Here is a 19,570-nt window from a genome sequence, read left to right as displayed (position 1 = left end):
TTTTGTCTGATGCTTGTAATGATTTTGCTTATATTGTCTTGCTGTACAGGATATACTCATGTACCCAAATGTATCTATTTGTTCCTCATTGGCTTTAAGCATTTGAAGGCATAAAAAGAATTTTCTTAGTACAATGTCAAAATTTTTTCTTCATGCTATTAAAAAATGAAATTTAACTAGGTATATTTTAAAAATCTAATTGGTTTTACCCAATACATGAATCCACCAGCAACCCCTCGAACAGACAGAAAGGAGTTGTGAGATGCTGTAGAAAAGGAAAGACGTTTAAAGGCAGAGGGAGCCAACCAAGGTCGTTACACTGGCCACGAGTATATTGGTTGTGGTAAGGTTACCGTCCTTTAGGACATGGCAAGGGTCAGTCAGGAAGATTACCTAACTAGTAGCTGATCAGGTGACTCCTGGTCAACTGGTTTAATATTCCATTTCCGGGAGAGGCCAACAGAGCAATTAAATCTTGGTTTTGATGATGCGCAGCTTAATATAAGTGACTCCATTTTGGGGCTGTTGTCCTATTTTGAACAATACTGGAGTCTTTGCAGTTTTAGTTCTTATTTTTGCATTTAAGTCATTAACCTCTAGATTGTGTCATTTTGTGGTGCAGTGTGAGGGAGATTTGAGTTCCTTTTCTCCAATGGCTAGCCAGTGGTGGCCACTGGACTTGTCGGTTAGTCCAGCCTGCCAGAACCCTGAAGCCTCCACTTCCTTCAGTAGATGAAAACAAGTCTGTCTGGCCTGTCCACTGTTTAGTGCCCAGACTTTTTTTTTTAAGATTTTATTTATTTATTTTTAGAGAGGGAAGGGAGGGAGGAAGAGAGAGAGAGAGAGAAACATCAATGTGCGGTTGCTGGGCGCTGTGGCCTGCAACCCAGGCATGTGCCCTGACTGGGAATCAAACCTGTGATACTTTGGTTCACAGCCCGTGCTCAATCCACTGAGCTATGCCAGCCAGAGCAGTGCCCAGACTTTTTAATAACACTGATTTGTAAGTGACAGTGAAGTGCTATATTTGAAGAATGTTCATGTTTTGAGCAACATCATAGATTTCCAATTGAATAACACTTTAACTACTGTTACTTACCATAGGGAGATTTCAAAATGAACATCACCAGGTTTTTTAAAAGCAGATTTCTGAAGCTCACCCTCAGAAAGCTATTTAAATAAGCATGAAATGAAACTCAAGGATTTTTATCAAACAAGTCAGTCAAAAACACAAATTATGTTCTTCTTCAGCCATTTACGTTGCTTTCCTTAAATTCAAGCTTTAGGTTCAAGTTGCAAGAACAAACTCTAGTGAGAATTGAGGAGTAAAGCAAAGAGTTACTCAGTTTTACTTCCAAAGTGTAAGGAATTATGTATAGAATAAACGAACACAGGCGTACAGAACCCGGAGTGTTTGCCACAAGACAGTTAGTTAGGGAACTGCTGATCGTTAAACTTATCCTTAAAGAGAAGATACCTAATGTAGTTAAGATGGGCAGAGAGAGTGCAATGCTTCTGATTTTGAATTCACTGCTACGTCAGTGTGAATGATCAGTGCCTATATGAAAACTCCAGGCAGAATTTACTCTCTTTCAGTGACTACTTCAAATAGCTCTGTACCAGTAACATTTTTGATTTGGCACCAATATTTCATATGACTCACACTATTGGACTTCAGAAATTTTTTAAAAAGTTAAAAAGTTGTACTTTGTACCTAGACTAAAAAATATTTTAGAATATGACACATATGTTTCTTAGAAAGCAAGACTTCATGCAATGATTTTTTTAAAATACAAGGTGTTTTGTTAATCAAATGATAAGTGATGCTTAAATCAGGGTCTTCTTTCTATTCTTTAACCTTAGAAAAATATGATTCTATGTAGAATGCCTGTCAAAAAAGGTCAAGGGTTTATTTACTTAAATATATGACATATGAACATATTTGTGATTCCTAGGCAAAGCTGCTTTAATGAGGAGGGTGAGCTGCATTCGGCGGACCGTGACTACTGTTTATTTCCAGAACACAGCTGTCAGAGCAAATGCAACTCCATGCTAGGTTTTTTCCCTGCTATTAATAAATGCATGGATCTTTCCTAGCCAAGTTCATAAGAACATATAAGACAATTTGGTCAATGCCTCATTTCACATTAGCACTGGATTATGTCACAAACATCTTTAAATATTCCTTTGAAAAAGTTGGGCCTTTCACATTAATATCATTAAATTCCTTAATAATGAAAGAAAAAGTGAAGAGACACAAAGTTTTTTAAAGCATAAAAGTGTACCCTATATTACTTTGGGAGAAACACATTAACTCAAAACAAAGAATTCTGTCAAAATGTTTATTCTGTTCTTAATTGGACTGAGTGGTAATACAAAGATTGTGAGCCAGACTTACATTTCTCACATATTATATTTTAAATGCCCAAAACTTTATATAAAACCACACCTGACTTAGTTTCTTTCACAATTCATACTAAAAGAATCTTGGATCTAATTGTATGTGCTCTGAAATACCTTCTCTCCTTGACTGTGACTATTACAAATTTGAAAAGACTAGCACTAGTTAAGAGAGAAATTCTGAGAAAAAAACCCACAAACTGCTGAACAGAAACGTCAAGCCTTCTGGGGCTAACCGTCTAAAAACTTCCCTCAAAAGGGAAGCCGAAACACAAAAATATGGACTCATAAAATGACTGTAAACGGCAGGGAAAGTTTTATTACCACCCCAGTGCTTACAATAAGATCCACAATCTGGAACCCTTACCAAATCCTGAGCACTGTCCTTTGAGAAGGCGTTCAGAAGGATGTAAACATTATCCTGAGTTCGATGGCAGCAACAACAACAACAACAGAAGCCTAAGTGTTGGCTCCAAGGTGCAGAGCCACTCTCGGACCTTAACCCCGACACCCCGTTTCTGCTTAGGCCCCCGGGTGCCCTCACTGTCCTGTGGACGCACAGCCCTGGGAAGATTCCCAGAGCAGCACAGCCACCACCTTACTCCGTTCTCAGGAATTTGCTCCAAGTGGAGAAATCAAGTCGGGCTGGGCTGCCTCTCGCCAGCGGGAGCCAGGAGAGGAGCCGGAGCCGCGTCAGCAGCACTGGGATTTGCTGTCCACGGGCGAGGCCTCCTGGTCCAGTTTAATTTTGTCCGCATCGTTTTCTTCGTTAGGAAAGCTTTGCTGGTTCATGAGAATGTTCTCCACCAGAAACCGGGCTGCTTCGTCTATGTTTATGTTATCCTGTAAAGCAGAAATACAGAACAGGATTCTTAGAGGAAAGCATCAGGAATATTAATGGGAACTAGAAAAATTCCTCGGAGGGGACATTGTAAATACACCAGCTACCATCTTCTTCTCGGATGTTTCAAGTGTTTGCCAAGAGTTCAATGCTATTGAGCAATGTGGCTATAAAAACTTCTTTGTGTTTGTCTGTTTGTTGTTTTACAAAGGATCATGCTTTTTGATGCTGCTGCTTTAAAGTTTCTGCCACTGAGGGTCAAGGTACTATTGTGATGTTGTAAATGAGTCTTCGCCCTGCTCCAGGTTGTCACACACACAAATGCAAGCACTGAAATGAAAAGCTACCCCTGACCTTGGACATCTAACTCACGTGTTCAGGATACATTATGAAGACAAGTGTCGGAGGGCTCACACCACACTAGAATGGGATAAATCCGTCATGTCGCTCCCCCATCTCTGAGTGATGCCAGAGGGGTTCTCGGCTATGCCCGGGAAGGAATTCAAGACACGAGCCAGACAAGAGGTGAAAGTGGAAACAGGTTTTATTGAGCAGAGAGGACAAGCAGCCGCTTCATAGACAGCGTGGCAGACTCACCCCATGAGAGAAGGAGGAGAGACTCCAGCCGTGTCTAGAGGTGGAGCTTCTGTGTGTTTGTAGTTTTTAGGGAAAGGAGCTGGTGTGGATCAATTCTTCCTTAACACAATGATCACAGTGGTGTTTAATGGTGATTTTCTGCTTTCATCATCCCTTCTACATTCATTAGCTGTGATTCTACTGTTGGGAGGATCTTTCTTTTCTCTCCCATTTATTTATTCATCTGTTTGCTCATCTCATGGGCTATTATTTTATTCTATGGATTAAACCTATTACAATATTCTCTTTTTAAAGATTTTATGTATTTATTTTTAGAGAGAGGGCAAGGAGCATAGAAAGAGAGGAAGATGAAACATTGATGTGCGAGAAAAATATCCATTGGTCGCCTCTTGCATGGCCCTATCTGCAGACCTGGCCTGCAACCCAGGCATGTGCCCTGACGGGGAATCGAACCTGTGACCTTCCATTTGAAGGCCAGTGCTCAATCCACTGAGCCATACCAGCCAGGGCACAATATTCTTTACTTTGCTGCTCAAATTGTCTTACATTTTGGAGCTCCTACCAATAGGTTCCTGTGTCTTTTTGACCTGTCTCCACCACACCTTGTGAGACCACAAAATAAATATCTCAGGCACGTCTTTACTATGTTTGCCCCACAGTCCTGAAATCTGCCATTTCTCCAGGAAACCAGGTTCTTTTTATTGGAAAACAGTAGTATTTAAAGTTACTAAGCACTCATAAGGTCATTGGTTCTGTGGTGTCACTGCTTCTAAATCCTCTCAGCAGACAGGCCCATTAAATACACGTGTGTCTCCCTACACACACTAATATCTGTTTCTAGGTTTACCTCTGTCTATACATATACAGTATGTACATATGTGTACAGTATGTGTGTATGCACACAAACACAGACATATATACATAAGGTATATATATGTATGTATATAACATTATGTTAATACTGATCTCTCCAATTCCAGTTCAACACCATGAGGTTCATTCTAGTCACCATGAGAAAGGTATTTGTTATATCTTTCTCAGACACTGAGAAACCTGCAAGACTTGTGTTATTTATTAAAGTAACTTTTCCAGCATCAACACAAGCTTTGCTACTTCCACTCCCAAGATACGTGTTAACTTTAATTAAAGTATTGGTCTCTGCATGTCCAAATGTCATTCAGTTCCCTCCATCCCCAGTATATCAAGTAATTATGTTTTCTAATTGCAGTTAGTGGCCACTGATTAGGAACAAAAACTCCCATGTTGTAGTGTAATTCGTCACACGTTTTCATATTGGGACGGCATTATTGGCCACAGAGGTGAAAAGATGAAATTCATGAACTCGAAACAATCATTTGGCTATGTTCCTACTAGGATTCCGATCCCTGGAATTCGAGCAGAAATCAGACTTGAAGGCAGCTTCTAGCTAGGTCAGTGGTATGGGTGTTAGCGACACTTGGACGGGGCCTTAAGCCTTGGCTGAAGATTTTAACCTGAATTTTATGTTCCTGTTATTCCCTTGGAACATTCCCCATTTACTACCAAATTCCACAGAAGGTGTCCCTCATGTATTTGTAGGAAAGCACAGGATATACCTGGAACTTTACTTTTAACCATGCTTTCCTCCTCATCCCTCTGTGTGATGTCATCTAAAAATACAGGGGTGGGCAAAAGTAGATTTATAGTTTTTTTTGTATGGAAAATAACAAAATAATTAATAATAACACAAGAATAAACTGTTTCATGTATGCACAACTGTAAACCTACTTTTGCCGACCCCTGTAAAACAAAGCCATTGACTTATGCAGTCTCACACTACGGGCTAGGTGACACATTTGTTACAAGTCTTCCATTTAGATTCTGGGGATAAATTTGGATTTATCATTTGAATGATTAATTCAGATAAAGCCTAAACAGAAATTTTTATCTGTAGTACATACATCTACTCCACTGAATCTCACGCTGTATTAAACATTTACACATACAATTAACTTCTCCAACAAAGATTAGGAAGCAAGCAAATCCTCTGGCAGAGGAGCCGGGGGCGAGGCAGGGCGGGGCAGGGCAGGGCGGGGCAGGGGTGCGCACGGCGTGGGGCACAAGCCCCTCTGGACACAGCCTTCCCCTCCGTAACGTCCTACTTCCGGTCTGGCCCAGTGTTCATGTGGCTTCTTCTCCGAGCTTCCTCTCTCTTCTGCCACCACTTTCTCTGTACGACACTAAATGCTAAGACACTAGAATATGTTTGCTTAAACGAAAATAGTCTTTAGCTTGGGAGGAAACACTTCTGCCTCCAGCACAAACAAGTTTGCCCAACAACCCCATCTTCACTCAGTGTTTTCAGAGCAGCATTTTTGTGAGGCCTCTCATGCTTTCTCTCTTATTAGTCTGATTATTCTGATCACCAGTGGCACCAAATAAGCTTCCACTTTTAGGATGGGTTTCTATTCTAAAAGCTAAAGACAACCTGGTAGTACATACGTGATGAGGAGGAGCAATGCTTTTAAATACATGGATGTGGAAGGCACGGAAGGCATACTAAAACCTGGAACTGTGTCAGGATTACACCAAACTCATGGTTTGGAATTTGTCTGTCATCACAGAATTTCTCAAACATTTCATCATTCTTACACAAGTCTGGTTGTTACTTGACCTCTGAAGTGAAACTGCCAACACACAGCAACCAAGCGCCCTCCACCCTCCAATACTGGTGGCTGTGATTTTCACACTCATTTTCTTGCATGTCAAGGCTGTTAAGATTTTCAACACTCAACTTAATATGTTTTTGTTTTTCTTCAAAAAAAGATTTTATCTAGCTTCCCATAATGGGTTGAAGAAAAATTCTCACTCTACTACTCATGAAAGAATTATGTCACGAATATTGATACTTTCCTCTTGTTCAAATTCTTTCATACAGTTAGTATACAACTCTTCAAACATCACCCAAACACTTCTCTTCAATGCTTTAGTCAGTCTTGCACGTGAACTACATCTGGATACGGCCCTATGTATTTTGAAGCCTTCTGTAAAAATAAAAAAATGCATGTGCTTCACCTCATCCACTTTAGGTGCACAAGACTTCATTTAAAGACTCAAACGCACAGAAAGTAGGATTTGTTATTTGCTCTAAATAACAGTTCATTTTCATTTTAATGTGAAATCTGTCCTTCCAATCCCCTCCCCACTGACCAATTCTGAAAGCATTCCTGCTGTGGACTGAGAGAAGCTGTAACATGTCCACGCTGGCCGCACTTTTCCCTAGGCTTCCAACACCCACTGCCATCAATCCAGCTAAGTACTTCGTGGCTAGAGCTCACACGTACAAGCTGATAGCAGAGCGGGTTCAAAGGCAAAGCAGCTCTCACCTTGGCGGAGGTTTCAAACCATCCGCTGAAGCCGTGTTCTTTGCAGAACTGGTCCATCTGGGAAGAGTTCTGCCCACTGTCCTTCTTCTGGTCACATTTATTAGCTAAGAGAACAGCAGGAATAGGGTCGCCACTTGGAAGATGGACTTTACTATCCAGATCATTTTTCCATTTCAAGACGGCCTCAAACGTGGAACCTCTTGATATATCAAAGACTACAAAAGCACCAACAGCTTCTTTATAGTAGACTCGGGTCATGTTGCCAAATCGCTCCTGCCCTAGAAATAAATATAAGAAGAGGTTAAACAGTCCCAAGTTAGACAGTGTCTCTATTCAACACCTTTGACCCTAAGAATAAATCCATATCTTCTAATTCAGAGCAACACAGACTGGCAGGATTAAGGATATACACACAGAACGGACTGATCACGTGGTCTGAGTACACAAGTAACTAGTTTTTGTTCTGCACATGTAGAGCAGAGTCTCCGTAACCATCAATGTGACAGTACATAAAGCTACAGAGTCCACCGTGTCCTCTTCCCTTGGTCTAAGACAAGAGAGGTTCTAAAGTAGAAAAAGAAAGCTGGGGGCAGAGGAAGAAGAGATAAGAATGGAAGTAAATGAAGCTGGCAGGAAGAAGATAAGTGCAGTGGGCTAAATGTTAGCTGAAAAGATTAGGACTGGACCCGAGATAAAGACCCTCAAGTGCTTTACTCATCTTTCCTTCACATCCTCACCTGCTTGTGACTCAACGTGCAAGACTGATCTCCTCTAAAAAGGCAGACACGTGCAAACCTGCTCTTTTAGAATGAAACGTGACATAATAGCTGTGTCATTAAAAGAAAGATCAATTACAGAGTTCTTCAGATATTGTACTTTTAAAATAACTTAATAAGTGAAAAACGGGGAAAAATCTACCACTTAACCTATCATATAGGACTTTGCAAAGCATGCTGTTACTACCTGACATCATACTATCCTCTGACATAGCAGGGACTTTAATCTTCACCTGACAGATGAAAAAACAAGCAAAGAACTTTTTGTGGGGGATTCCAGTAGCAATGACTGCGGAAGAAGGGACTCAAACCCAGGTCTTCCGACTCCCACACACCTATGTAAATATGAGGCCAGCCACTGTGAATTATTTTTCAGTTGCCTTGACTTATAAAGTTTATACTTTCAATAGGTCAGGTTACAGAGTAGAGGTCTAAGGAAAAATAAGTGGCAATCAATGTTAATCAGAGATTAACAACTCTGACCAATGAGTAAAAACACTGTAATAGGAGGGAGGTGGGTTTGGAGGGGGTGGAGGGAGGGGTGGGGGAGGAAATACAGACAACTGTAATTGAACAACAATAAAACAATTTAAATTAAACAAACACTATAATAGTGCACTTTCCTATTAAATCACATGATGAAAAACACACTTTAACTGCCTGTTATTGATAGTAACAAATGCAAAGCTACTCCCAAATTAATATTTTTCTCCTCCAAATTCTCCTCTGCCTCCATACAATTTTAGATACTGCTTAATGGAGTAATGGAAAAATAAAATAACCAGGTTAAGTTTAGTCCAGAAAAGTCTTTGTTATCCCGGGATGATATTTTCCACAAGAACAAAAATGAAACGCAGGAAGCCCCGGCCATGCTGAAAGGGAAGCACCGGAGAGAGAAGTCTGCAGTTACTAACTACAAAGACAGCTGCACAAGCTTTGTTCTGCGTGGTGTGTCCTGTTAAGAAGGAAAGCTTCTGGCAATACGGAAACTCAGCAGAACCCGGGAGATCCTCCTCCTCCTCATGGGTCTGAAGAAGGAGCTCAGAGGGTGGGAGCACTCTTGCGCGGCACCACCACCACCTCTGACCAGGGCTGCGGCCACTCCTTGCTGGAAGGGGGAGAACGCTTTCCCACTTTCTTGACCAAACACTTAAAAGGGCATTTCTTTCTTTTTTTTTTAAATACACTTTTTTTTTAAGATTTTATTTTTTATTTTTAGAGAGGAAAGGGAGGGAGAAAGAGAGAGAGAGAGAGAAACATCAATGTGCGGTTGCTGGGGGCCGTGGCCTGCAACCCAGGCATGTGCCCTGACTGGGAATCGAACTTGCGGCACTTTGGTTCGCAGCCCGAGCTCAATCCACTGAGCTATGCCAGCCAGGGCTAAAAGGGCATTTCCGTAGCTGGAAGGCGACAACCCATGCCATCCACTCCAACATCTCTTACTTTATAGATGAGAAAATAAAATCCCAGAGAAAGTTACTCAGGTTTCCTAGACTGACTGGTTATCTAATGTGCTGCCTGATGTGTCAACCAGATATTCCCTGCAGTGCACACACTGCTCCATATGTCCCTGTGTTTCCAGGCAGAGCCAAGGCAGCGCCGTCAGCCAGGGAGAGATTTTCCTTAAGGACAGCACAGCCCTACCACAGAAGTTAAGCCCGGTTCTCTGTCCCCTAGGGCAGCTGAGGGTAGTGTCCCACTGCTGAGTGCCCGAGCGACCCCATGGCAGAGACAGCCCTTCGCATCCGTACCGCTGTGGGCACACTGCCAGCATATTCCACATGACTCTGAAGTGTTTTATCCTTTAAAAAGATAAGTTACTCCCTTTTACAGGTGAGGAAACCCTTATTATAACCACACACCTTGGCACTGAGAAAGGAGAAAAGAGCACAGTGCTAGCCATCCAGGTTCTGGGATGTTTAAAGGGGCACAACTTACACACCCAGAGGGCTGAACCCCAAGTGACACATGGTGGCAAGAGGATTAAGATGTTTATCTACTACATACTTGGGAGTCTGGAATACCAATGACTTTGACAAGGAGTTGAGACAACGTAAGTAATATATTTCCAAGGATATATAATCCATTAAGGAAAAGAAAGCCACAAAATACTTTGCCTTACCTCTTTATATCTAAGGCAGATTGTCAACAGGATAGGGTTTCCCCTTGCATTTGAAATGGGAACTACTGCATTCTGCACGGTTACCAGAAACACAGGCCAGACATGCTTTCTCTCGTGATTTTAATCATTGCTCAGTCTCAGTATTTTATGTTCATGCCCCCGTCGGATAAATAATCTAAATGTGTCTTAAGGTTGTTTGAAACTCAAAATATAAATGTCATAACGACACACAAATCAAAGCAACAGGACGACTGGTGCTTGGTTTTCTGAGCACAATGCTTACCTCCCCCCAACCCTACACAGAGAGTCCCTGAACTACACATTCCCTGCTCAAGGTGACTGGCTGTAAATGGATAGTTTCTAGCTAGTGCATGTGAAATCCTTTACAAAAATCCTGAAATCTCTCTGTGCATTTCTGAGCTGAAACTCTTCTAACGAGCTGATGTGGTCGGTGGCCCATAGGTCAAGACCCAGTCAAAGTTTTAGGTCCAGTCATTGGTTCCAAAAGAGTAATTGTACGTCCATTAAAAACCTTCATAGTCTGACATAGCCAATGATGTGATGTCATAACGTGTCTTGGGCATCAAATTCATGGCCCATTGCATTACTACTTTATCAAGCTATGAAAAGCTTGCCCCATGTTACACTTTGATGTTAAATATGCAAGAATTACAGGCATTGTTAAAAGTAAAACAACGTCTTAAAGAACTACCGTAACATTAACCAATAAAGCAGTGTAAGAACAGTAATGTTGCCTGCACATTTGCCCATCCCCCACACTAGTGTGCACAAGTTTCCATAAAACAAGCGGCTGTATTATGCTCAGTAAAAGAAGTTTAAAAGTTAATGCATCAAGTCAGCACCATCGGAGCGTAGTTTACAACTCCACCACTAAGAAGGTAGAAGGGGTCACGTGATAGTACACAATCCCACTTACTTCTCTGGTTTTCCTTTTTATCGTACATAAAGTGAGAGGGAGACCAGGCGACAGGGAAACCTCTGACAACGGACACCTCTGGAACCACGCCCCATCTCTGCAAGTTGCAGGTGCTCAGACCTTGGGAGAGTCCCCGAACCTCCCTGAGTCTCAGGACACCCGCCTGTGAACTGTGAACAATTCCCATTCTAGGTCACTCTAAGTATAAATAAGCATGGAAGTAAACTGAATGACAAGGACTAGAAGACAGTGTTTAATAAACGTGAACCGTCACTATGTGAGAAGGCCAATGACCCAAAGGTTCAAACTCCGAGACTCCAAGCTTGCATTCGGAAATACAGTTCCACTTCGACAAATAAGCATGATGGGAAAGATAGGCAAAGCTGTGATATCCATGGCACTGTTTTTGCTCAGACCCTCATCTTTCGAAATTGAGATGAAACCTGTTTGACAAGCAGAATAACGAAACTGAATTCACAAAAAAATTGGACAATACCTGAACTAAAAGGAAAAAAAACACTTTTGAGGTGGAGCAGCACTATCACTAAGCAGCCCTCAACGTCACCAGTTCCCAGATCCGAGTCACTGCGGACTCTGGGTCGGTCCTTTCGGCCTCTGAGAGCACTGGGCGTCGGCGGTGTTTAGTCACGGTGTGAGGTCTGCCTCATCCAACTACTGACATCTCCTGTGGTGACTGTAAACAGAACATCTGACTTTAATCAATTTAAAGTAGGGAGTAAAATTAAAATTTTTTTTGATATGTGTCCAAACTCATGATAGTTCTTTTTAAAAAGATTTTATTTACTTATTTTTAGAGAGAGGGGACGGGAAGGAGAAAGAAAGGGAGAGAAACATCAATATGTGGTTGTCTCTCGCATACCCCTTACTGGGGACCTGGCCCACAACCCAGGCATGTGCCCTGACTGGGAATCGAACTGGTAACCCTTTGGTTTGCAGGCTCATGCTCAATCCACTGAGCCACACCAGCCAGGGCCAAAGCCATGATAGTTTTAAAAGTTTAAGGTACGGGCTTTTTTCTCTCTTAACTAATTTATTCAACAGGATCAAGAAATGTACCATATCTGTCCTATAAATCCTTGTCTCCACATAGTGCCCTTGTGGGGGCTTTTGCAATAGCCACACTTAAGGAGGAGGTTCCTTTCTGTGAGACAGAAAGGAACTTCAGTGTCATGGGAGGTAGGTGTGGGGGAGCCTGGAGAGCAGGCAGCTTTGTCCTGTGAAGTGACGAACTCCTGGGGTACAGTGGCAGGGTGAGTCTTTAGGAAGGGTGCAGCAAAGCCAATGACCAGAACAACTGTCCTCAAATGGAGCATAAATCAGATCACCCGTAGGGCTTGGTAAATTGCAAACTTCCAGGCCCCACCTCTGGCAACTCTAATTTGCTAAGTATGGAGCATTGCTGGTTGCCTACTCCAATATCCCTTCCTAAAATTTTATTTGGGGAAGCAATGTATTCAATTAAAAAAAAAAGCCTATGCCCTGTCTGGTGCAGCTCAGTGGATTGAGTGCTGGCCTGTGAACTGAGGGGTCACTGGTTCAATTCCCAGTCAGGGCACATGCCTGGGTTGTGGGCCAGATCCCCAGATGGGGGCATGCAAAGGGCAACCACACACTGATGTTAATCTCCTCCTCTTTCCCTCTCCCTTTCCCTCTCTCTAAAAATAAATTTAAAAAATCTTAAAAAAAAGCCTAGATTTCCTAGCTGGCCTTATAGCAAGGCATGTACGTTCGATTGGACCACAAAGACACAGAATATTGCCAAGGAATAGCTGAGCGGAGAAATGGCAACGCTAGTCCACGAAAACTTCTTGGTTCTGCTCACCAGCCTGGACAGCCCGACCACACACCTGCCAGGTGGGAAGACTGACTTCTCTCTTGATGAATCCAGGTTTGTCAGGTGAGGCCGAGTCTGTTGATGCGAAAGAATCTGCACTTTAAGCACCTCAAATGAGTGTGATGGAGGAGTTACTACAGAATCACATGGAAACAACCAAACATGTCTAGCTTAATTTCAAGAAGCTCTCAAAATTCACTGCACAAGACACTGAAGGCAAGCATCTGAAGAGAAGTAAATGCAAAGAACGGGGAAGAAGAGAATGTAAGGTCATCTATCAGAAAGTCCAACAGAGACCCTTACACTAACCCTGCTACCCTGAACCATTTATTTTTATGTGGTTTGTCTCTCTCAAGAGTGAAGAAATTACAGATTTCTGGCCTGCTGGACTGCAAAAAGTCAAAAGGCTTTTTTGAAAATATAATTGAATGGAATTCCCAAGAACCTTTTTTCTTGAATTTTTGTGTCCCTGCAGAAATCCCCCCACATATATGTCTTCACTTTTTCATCATCCAAGAGAAGGTCTCTAGAACCATAATACAACTTAAACTTGTGGACTTAGCCCCACTCTGTTAGTTAAGTGTTGTTTAAACGTGAGATTCTCACTATTTCAAGGATACGCTATTTTGGGGTTACAAATCTATGGCCTCTGAAGTCTTCTTTGCAAGTGTACTTTCTTTCAATCTATTTTAATAAATGCCTAGAAATATGAATTAATCGTTGTATGAATTTTCTGTATTTTACAAAGCATTGACACCTTGGGGCCTTGTCAACCAGACCAGCGGGGACTGACCCTCCCAGGGTTAGCCTGTTCTTAGAGACAGCAGACAGCCTGCTGACAGCATGTCTTGGATACTGTAAACCAACCAATCCACAGTCCACAGCCTCCACCTGCCTCCTGTTTTCAGGTTCCTGTGTTCTAGGACTCTGTCCTTGGGCCTGAAATCACGCTGTGGCCAGGTATTAGACAACTAGGGACCAACCTATAGCCCAGAATCACTAAAATCTTTCCAACTACCCAAACCTAAGTTTGCTCAGCGTGTCTGCGCTGCCTTGCCCATTTCCTCCTGCAGAAACCACAACCAGAGCCCTTGCCCATGCTCTCCCCTTGTGCCTTCTACCACCCCACCAGCCTGCTGCTTCCCCATGAGGTCCCACGTGGGGTGGCCTGCTCCCTCTGCCTGGGAGCTGCAAGTAGCAAACTTTGTTCTCAATGGCCATCGTCTCCTGCTGTGTTGATCACATCACACCAGAATAAAAACAAGTCCTGGGAACATTTAAAAATAGAATAAGGATCATTGAAATTCCCTTATCAAAAGCTTAAGGAAACTGAAAGATCAGAATAACATGTACACGATGGATAAAAGTTCTGAAATATATTTGCAACTAACGCTGCATCTCTAGACTAATGCATGGCTATAGGTTTAATCTGTGACATCACACAGCAGATCAGGCAAACACCTGTAATCATCACCTTGCCTTCCTGGGTGTGCTCTGCAACCCTACACCATCACGCAGCTTTGCTATCTTCAGAGAAGTCCACAGTCTGGGAACAGTCTTTCAAAATGCACACGTCAACAAGGTGGAGCCAAACAAAACGTGCCTACCTGGTAAGTGTCGTGCTTCATAATTAAGAGAATTATAATGACGGAAAGTTCCGGATTGAAACATAAGGAGATGATAATTATTACAATGGATATAAAATATGAGTCACACGCTCTAAACACAGGAATGATCCGAACATCTGCAAATTTAGACGGGGGTTCACACTACTGTTTGACATCAGTGAACACACAATTGGCTATGCTATTAATAGCCTACTGTTTCCATATCTCAGAGTCTTAAGACCTGTCTCTGTACAGTGCCATTGATGGCCTACGTTTTCTTCCTCAAGTCACTATTGAGACTATGGATCTCTAAAAGTTTCTAATTCAATTCAAACAATAGAATGATTAGGCATATGGTTGGGAGCAAAGTCAGGTTTTAGTACTTCTTATCAGCGCTCTACTGCTAGCCTGAGCATCTTTTCATTGGGGTTAAATGAGGCAACTAAGAATGGTAACATATTCAAAGAAAGAGGACCGGAAATAGGATGTCTGTGTCAGGGAGTTTCAGTACTTGTAACAAATGCGTTGTCATGCTGACCACCCTGCCTGCGCAATTATGAACACACAGTCCAGGCTGGGGCACCCAAGGGTGTCTCAAACTAAGGATGGTTTTAAGGTGTAAAATGGGATGGTAGGCTTTGCTTGTAATGTGGCAGAGAACTGAGCCCAAATAAGACTGATGATGGCAAGACTGTATGGGAGTCAGATGTAATAAAGATTTTAAAAATTCCTATAAATGAGTTATTAAGTTACTGACCACCAATAGGCCCTAGGAAAGTTACTGCAGTATTCACTGTTTAAGATAAAGACTGCAGATAACTATTGTACAAAATCTAACTTCTGAAAGCCCTGCTTCTTTCTATTTAGAAGAAACCTGAACATTAATTATCCCTGACTGATAGATAATTTGAAGATCAAGAAAGCATTAGAGGTAATATTCCAGATTCTTGCTCATGAAGGGTTAAAGGAAAGTTATTAAATAAGACCAGAAGACACCACTAGGGAGAGTAATTGGCAAGATGGAACACATAAATTGGGGTTGACACTCTAATCTAGGATGGAAATTTTAAAAAGTGACCCTAAGTACGGTTTATGTAATTTAAAATGTCTTCCAAGCATGAATTTTGGTAAATAATATTTATATGAACTTCAGAGTAAATTGTTTCTGATTTGTTCTATGGCCCAAAGGAGTGTTACTCAGATTTATATAAAGAAATTTTAATCCAAAAAAGTAAATGGTAGCAGAATAGGCCAACCCCCCAAAAATATGCCACTTGGCATAAGGATTATTTTGAGCTAAAGGCCTCTTTTTGTTCGGCCTGGGATAAAAGTACTTAGGCTTTGCCACTCAGGTCTTCATTTCCTTACGAGGGCTCTTGGGTCATGTAGAACTCATATTAAGTAACTTTCTGCTGTTAACACATCTTACATCAGTTTAATTCTCAGGCCCAGCTGAAAACACTAGGAGGGCAAAGATAAAAATGTATCTCTTCTACAAATGCAAATCACTTCCATGAATACACGAAGGCTAAATTATATTAGCACTACGTGGACAAACTTGTATCTCGTAAAGATTTAGCCTACACCGGCCACTCAACCTACGTGGGAAATTCTACACTTGCTAATAAGCGTATAATAAGTACTAAGCCAAATACTATTTCACCTACAATACATCATAAATGAAGACAAGAGGTATCTTTTGCTACACCTTAATTTAATATGCAATTATTAAACTCTCTTGAAAATCTTACCAGAGATGTCAATATTTTAATAAACTTCAGTATGGGTTGAGAAGCAATCTCAAATCAAGTAGGAACTGAGAGACAGCAATCCCGTTACATAAAAATTGCATTAAACAGCGCCTGTAATTTAAAGCCACATACATCTGATGCAAAAAGAAAGTATTCGGAAGGCCTGCAGACAAGAGGCACTATTTTTCTTAACTTGGAGAGTTTAGCTCAAACTGCTTGGCCACACCTGTGGAAAACGTTTGGACCACTCCTGCCTGCCCCACTTGCCAAAGCTTTCAATACAGAGCCTGAGTACAATTTCTTTACCCTCCTTCCCGTCTCTAAAACTACAGAAAAAAAAATCTAGTAATAACACCACACCTTAGGTTAAATCATAGCAAGTGGCCCGCTCTACCTACTATTTTGAAATTAAGGAATATTTGTATCCTTTGAGATTTAAATACGATTCAATTTTGTTACTGCATAAGGCAAGTATGCTTACTTAGCCACAGGGGAAGTTTTTGGAGTGGCCTCCAGTTTGCCATCATTACATCATTACGACTTAATCCCTGTGGTATGAACTAGGACTTGCTAGTAGCTCAAACACCCAAGCCAGACATAGTTAACGATGCAGCTCTTTATACCTTAATGCCAAGTTATTTTCGTCTCTCGGTTTCCCTATATATTAAGACTCCATCTCTGAAAACCTTATTTATAAGGTAACTGTAATAATTTCCAACCACCTCATAGGTTTACCTCTAATCTTGTTCATGGCTGGGGTATATGGGCCGAACAGTATCTAATGCCCAGGAATGCCTTGGGGAAATCTTACAGTTCTGCTTTCCTTGCTGGCAAAGCTCCAGTTTTTATTTCTTATTTATTTCATTAAGGCAGGATTTTATTTTAATAAGAAGGATATTCCCTCTAGATATGTACCAGAGTCTGATAAAGACCATGCCCCCTTCCCAGTTCTATATGGCTGTTCAAGAGGAATGAAAAAGAAAGAGGTGATGCCCAGGAAGAAAACTCTTACTGATGTTTTTGCTTTCCCAAGTCTCCAAATATCAGCATTTCCCCTTTAAGCATAAAGACACAACTGTGCCATAAAAATCTTTCATTTACCTGCAGTGAGACCCAACCATTATTTAATAGCTAAATACTACATTATTTTCCATGAAGACTCATGCAAAGCCAACGGGCCTCCTAAGCGGGGGGTTTAAAATCATCTTCCTGGAAATCCACAGCTGCACTGAAGATTCCTGAAGAATGAGAACCACACGCTAAGGTGACCGTTAGCATCCATGACTTTGTCATAAAGCGATACAACTGTTCATAAGTGCTCTGTGAAATAGCAGGAAGTGTTTCAAAAGAAGCCTCTGGCTTCAAAAGATGACTTTTCAAACGGACTTTTGGTTTTCTCAAAGGAAGAAAAAAAAGCTGAGCCCGAGGCTGACTATCCCTCTTTCTCTGAAGTGTTGATGTACATAAATTTATTCTCATATCCAAGGGAGAGAAGTCTGTTTTAAGTAAATGAGTATGTAGGTTATAAGTCTTCAATGCTTCCCCATATGTAATAAGCTTTGGCTGAGAACACTACCCAGTTCACAGACCTGTGACTCCCCACCCTTCACTTCAGTTTATGCAAATGCAGGATGAGGGCATTCTCTCCAACCCTGAATCTGCTCCTAGCCAAATGCTGAGCTTCTCGACACCGGTAATAACTGAGCAAGGGCAGCTTTGGGTACCAAAATTCCAACAGTTAACATCTTTGTTAATGCCCACATCCCACCCCATCACACCCTCAGAGTTCAAGTTTGCACAAATTAGAGCAAGGAGAATATGTACCCCCTCAAACAAGGTTATTATGCTCCAAAATGACAAAGGAAAGTAAATGCCAGGAAGACATAGGAGGGGGGTCAGGGGCGAGTGACAGGAGTGTTGGTTTGGAGAGGGAGGAAGGGGCATAGAGTTTCAAGAGAAGCTTTCCCAAATCCTCACCCGGGTGGTCTGCCCTGGGAATGAGCATGGTGTGTGAAAAGCACCCCCTCACAAAGAAGGGTCTCAGACACCAGGGAGGTGATGAGAAACGTGCTGAAAGGGAACCTGGTTTCTATTTTGGTTATGGCACAAACTGCAAGTGTAACTTCGGGTAAGTCCTGAACTTCAGCTCTCACTTGTGAATGAGAAAACATGAATGAGAGCTGCCAACCCCCTTCCTCTACTCTACCTGGTGTATTATAAGACAGTTAACATTCAGAATGAAAACTGGAAAGGCCCCTCTATTGGCGCGTGAGAGAGCGCTGGAGTACAGGGCTCCTTTCCATCCTTTAAACAGTATAAAAGGCCTTCCACATACTTAGCAGAAGTATGTATCTAACCAGCGTTATGTAGTTATGCATTTATTTATTTTGCCCCGCTGTTAAATTCTTCAACTACTGCCCGTTCCATTGCCCCGATCCACTGGAATCCACTCCCTTTCCATCCTCCCATGTGATTTAGTCTCTTCTAAACGTGCACAGGCGTGTTCATGCTGAGGACAGAGAAAGAAGAGAGAAGACTGAGCGGAGTCGCGACGGTTGGGGGAACCAGGGGGACGCCCCTTCCCGGAGGCCGTCGTCCACACGCCGCGGGGTTCTCGCGTGTCCGCGGCTCGGGCCAGTGGCTTACCCGCGATGTCCCACAGTTGCAGGCGCACCAGCGTCCTGCTGTCCCAGTTAAGGACTTTGAGTGCGAAGTCCACCCCGATGGTGGCCCGGTAGTGCTGGGAGAAGAGCTGGTGAACGTAGCGCTTGATGATGCTGGTCTTGCCCACTCCGAGTTCGCCGATGACCAGCACCTTGAAGAGGTGCTCGCGGGTCTCCGGCGCCCCGGTGGCGGCCACCCCCAGTCCCAGGTCCCCGGCCCCGCCGCCCGCCATGAGCGCCTCCAGCCCCACTCCTGCCGGCCGGCTGCTCTCCGGCGGGCTCAGCCCCGCGCCGGACCCCCGCTGGCCGTCGAAACTTCCCCGAGGCCGTGCCCGCGCCCGCGCCACCGCCTGATCGGTCACAGGACCCGGAACCAGCCGTCGCTCGCAGCCTTTCAGGGGCGGGGAAAGGGCCGGGGCTGGACTGGCGTGGGAGGTCCGGGCTCTGCGGCCGCCCCGCGCCCCCCGCCCCCTCTCCCGCCCACGCTGGAGCTGGCTGGGCCGGTCTCACCGCGCTTCCTTCTCTGGGGCGGCGCGGATCCCGCACGCCCCCTAGTGGCCCAGGGCCGACTGGGAACCCGCCGAGGGCCCACGCGAGCCCATTAGGGTCAAGGTCAGCCTGCCAAACTGCTGAGGCCCCTGAGCCAGCTCTCAAAG

The 19,570-nt window shown here is 43.1% G+C and overlaps 1 protein-coding gene across 1 annotated transcript; it reads right to left on the bottom strand.

The window, feature by feature from the left end:
- Positions 1-2,695: 2,695 nt before the first annotated feature.
- RAB32 (RAB32, member RAS oncogene family) lies at positions 2,696-19,315 on the bottom strand. The gene is made up of 3 exons (XM_028509800.2): positions 18,898-19,315; positions 7,204-7,481; positions 2,696-3,243 (listed from the first exon to the last, which is right to left on the bottom strand). The coding sequence occupies exons 1-3, from the start codon at positions 19,145-19,147 to the stop codon at positions 3,094-3,096; spliced, it is 678 nt and encodes a 225-aa protein (XP_028365601.1). The 5' UTR covers positions 19,148-19,315; the 3' UTR covers positions 2,696-3,093.
- Between the last annotated feature and the right edge of the window lie 255 nt (positions 19,316-19,570).

Source organism: Phyllostomus discolor, chromosome 4 (genome assembly GCF_004126475.2).
Source record: "Phyllostomus discolor isolate MPI-MPIP mPhyDis1 chromosome 4, mPhyDis1.pri.v3, whole genome shotgun sequence".
In the NCBI taxonomy this organism is placed as follows: Eukaryota; Metazoa; Chordata; class Mammalia; order Chiroptera; family Phyllostomidae; genus Phyllostomus; species Phyllostomus discolor.
This window is presented reverse-complemented; position numbering and strand designations above follow the sequence as displayed.

Coding starts and splice junctions, on each gene's coding strand:
- RAB32 (XM_028509800.2), bottom strand. CDS start 19,147: ATGGCGGGCGGCGGGGCCGGGGACCTGGGACTGGGGGTGGCCGCCACC. Junction 7,482..18,897: donor GCAACTGTGGGACATCGCGG/GTAAGCCACTGG, acceptor ATTTATTTCTAG/GGCAGGAGCGATTTGGCAAC. Junction 3,244..7,203: donor GGTTTGAAACCTCCGCCAAG/GTGAGAGCTGCT, acceptor TCTGCTTTACAG/GATAACATAAACATAGACGA.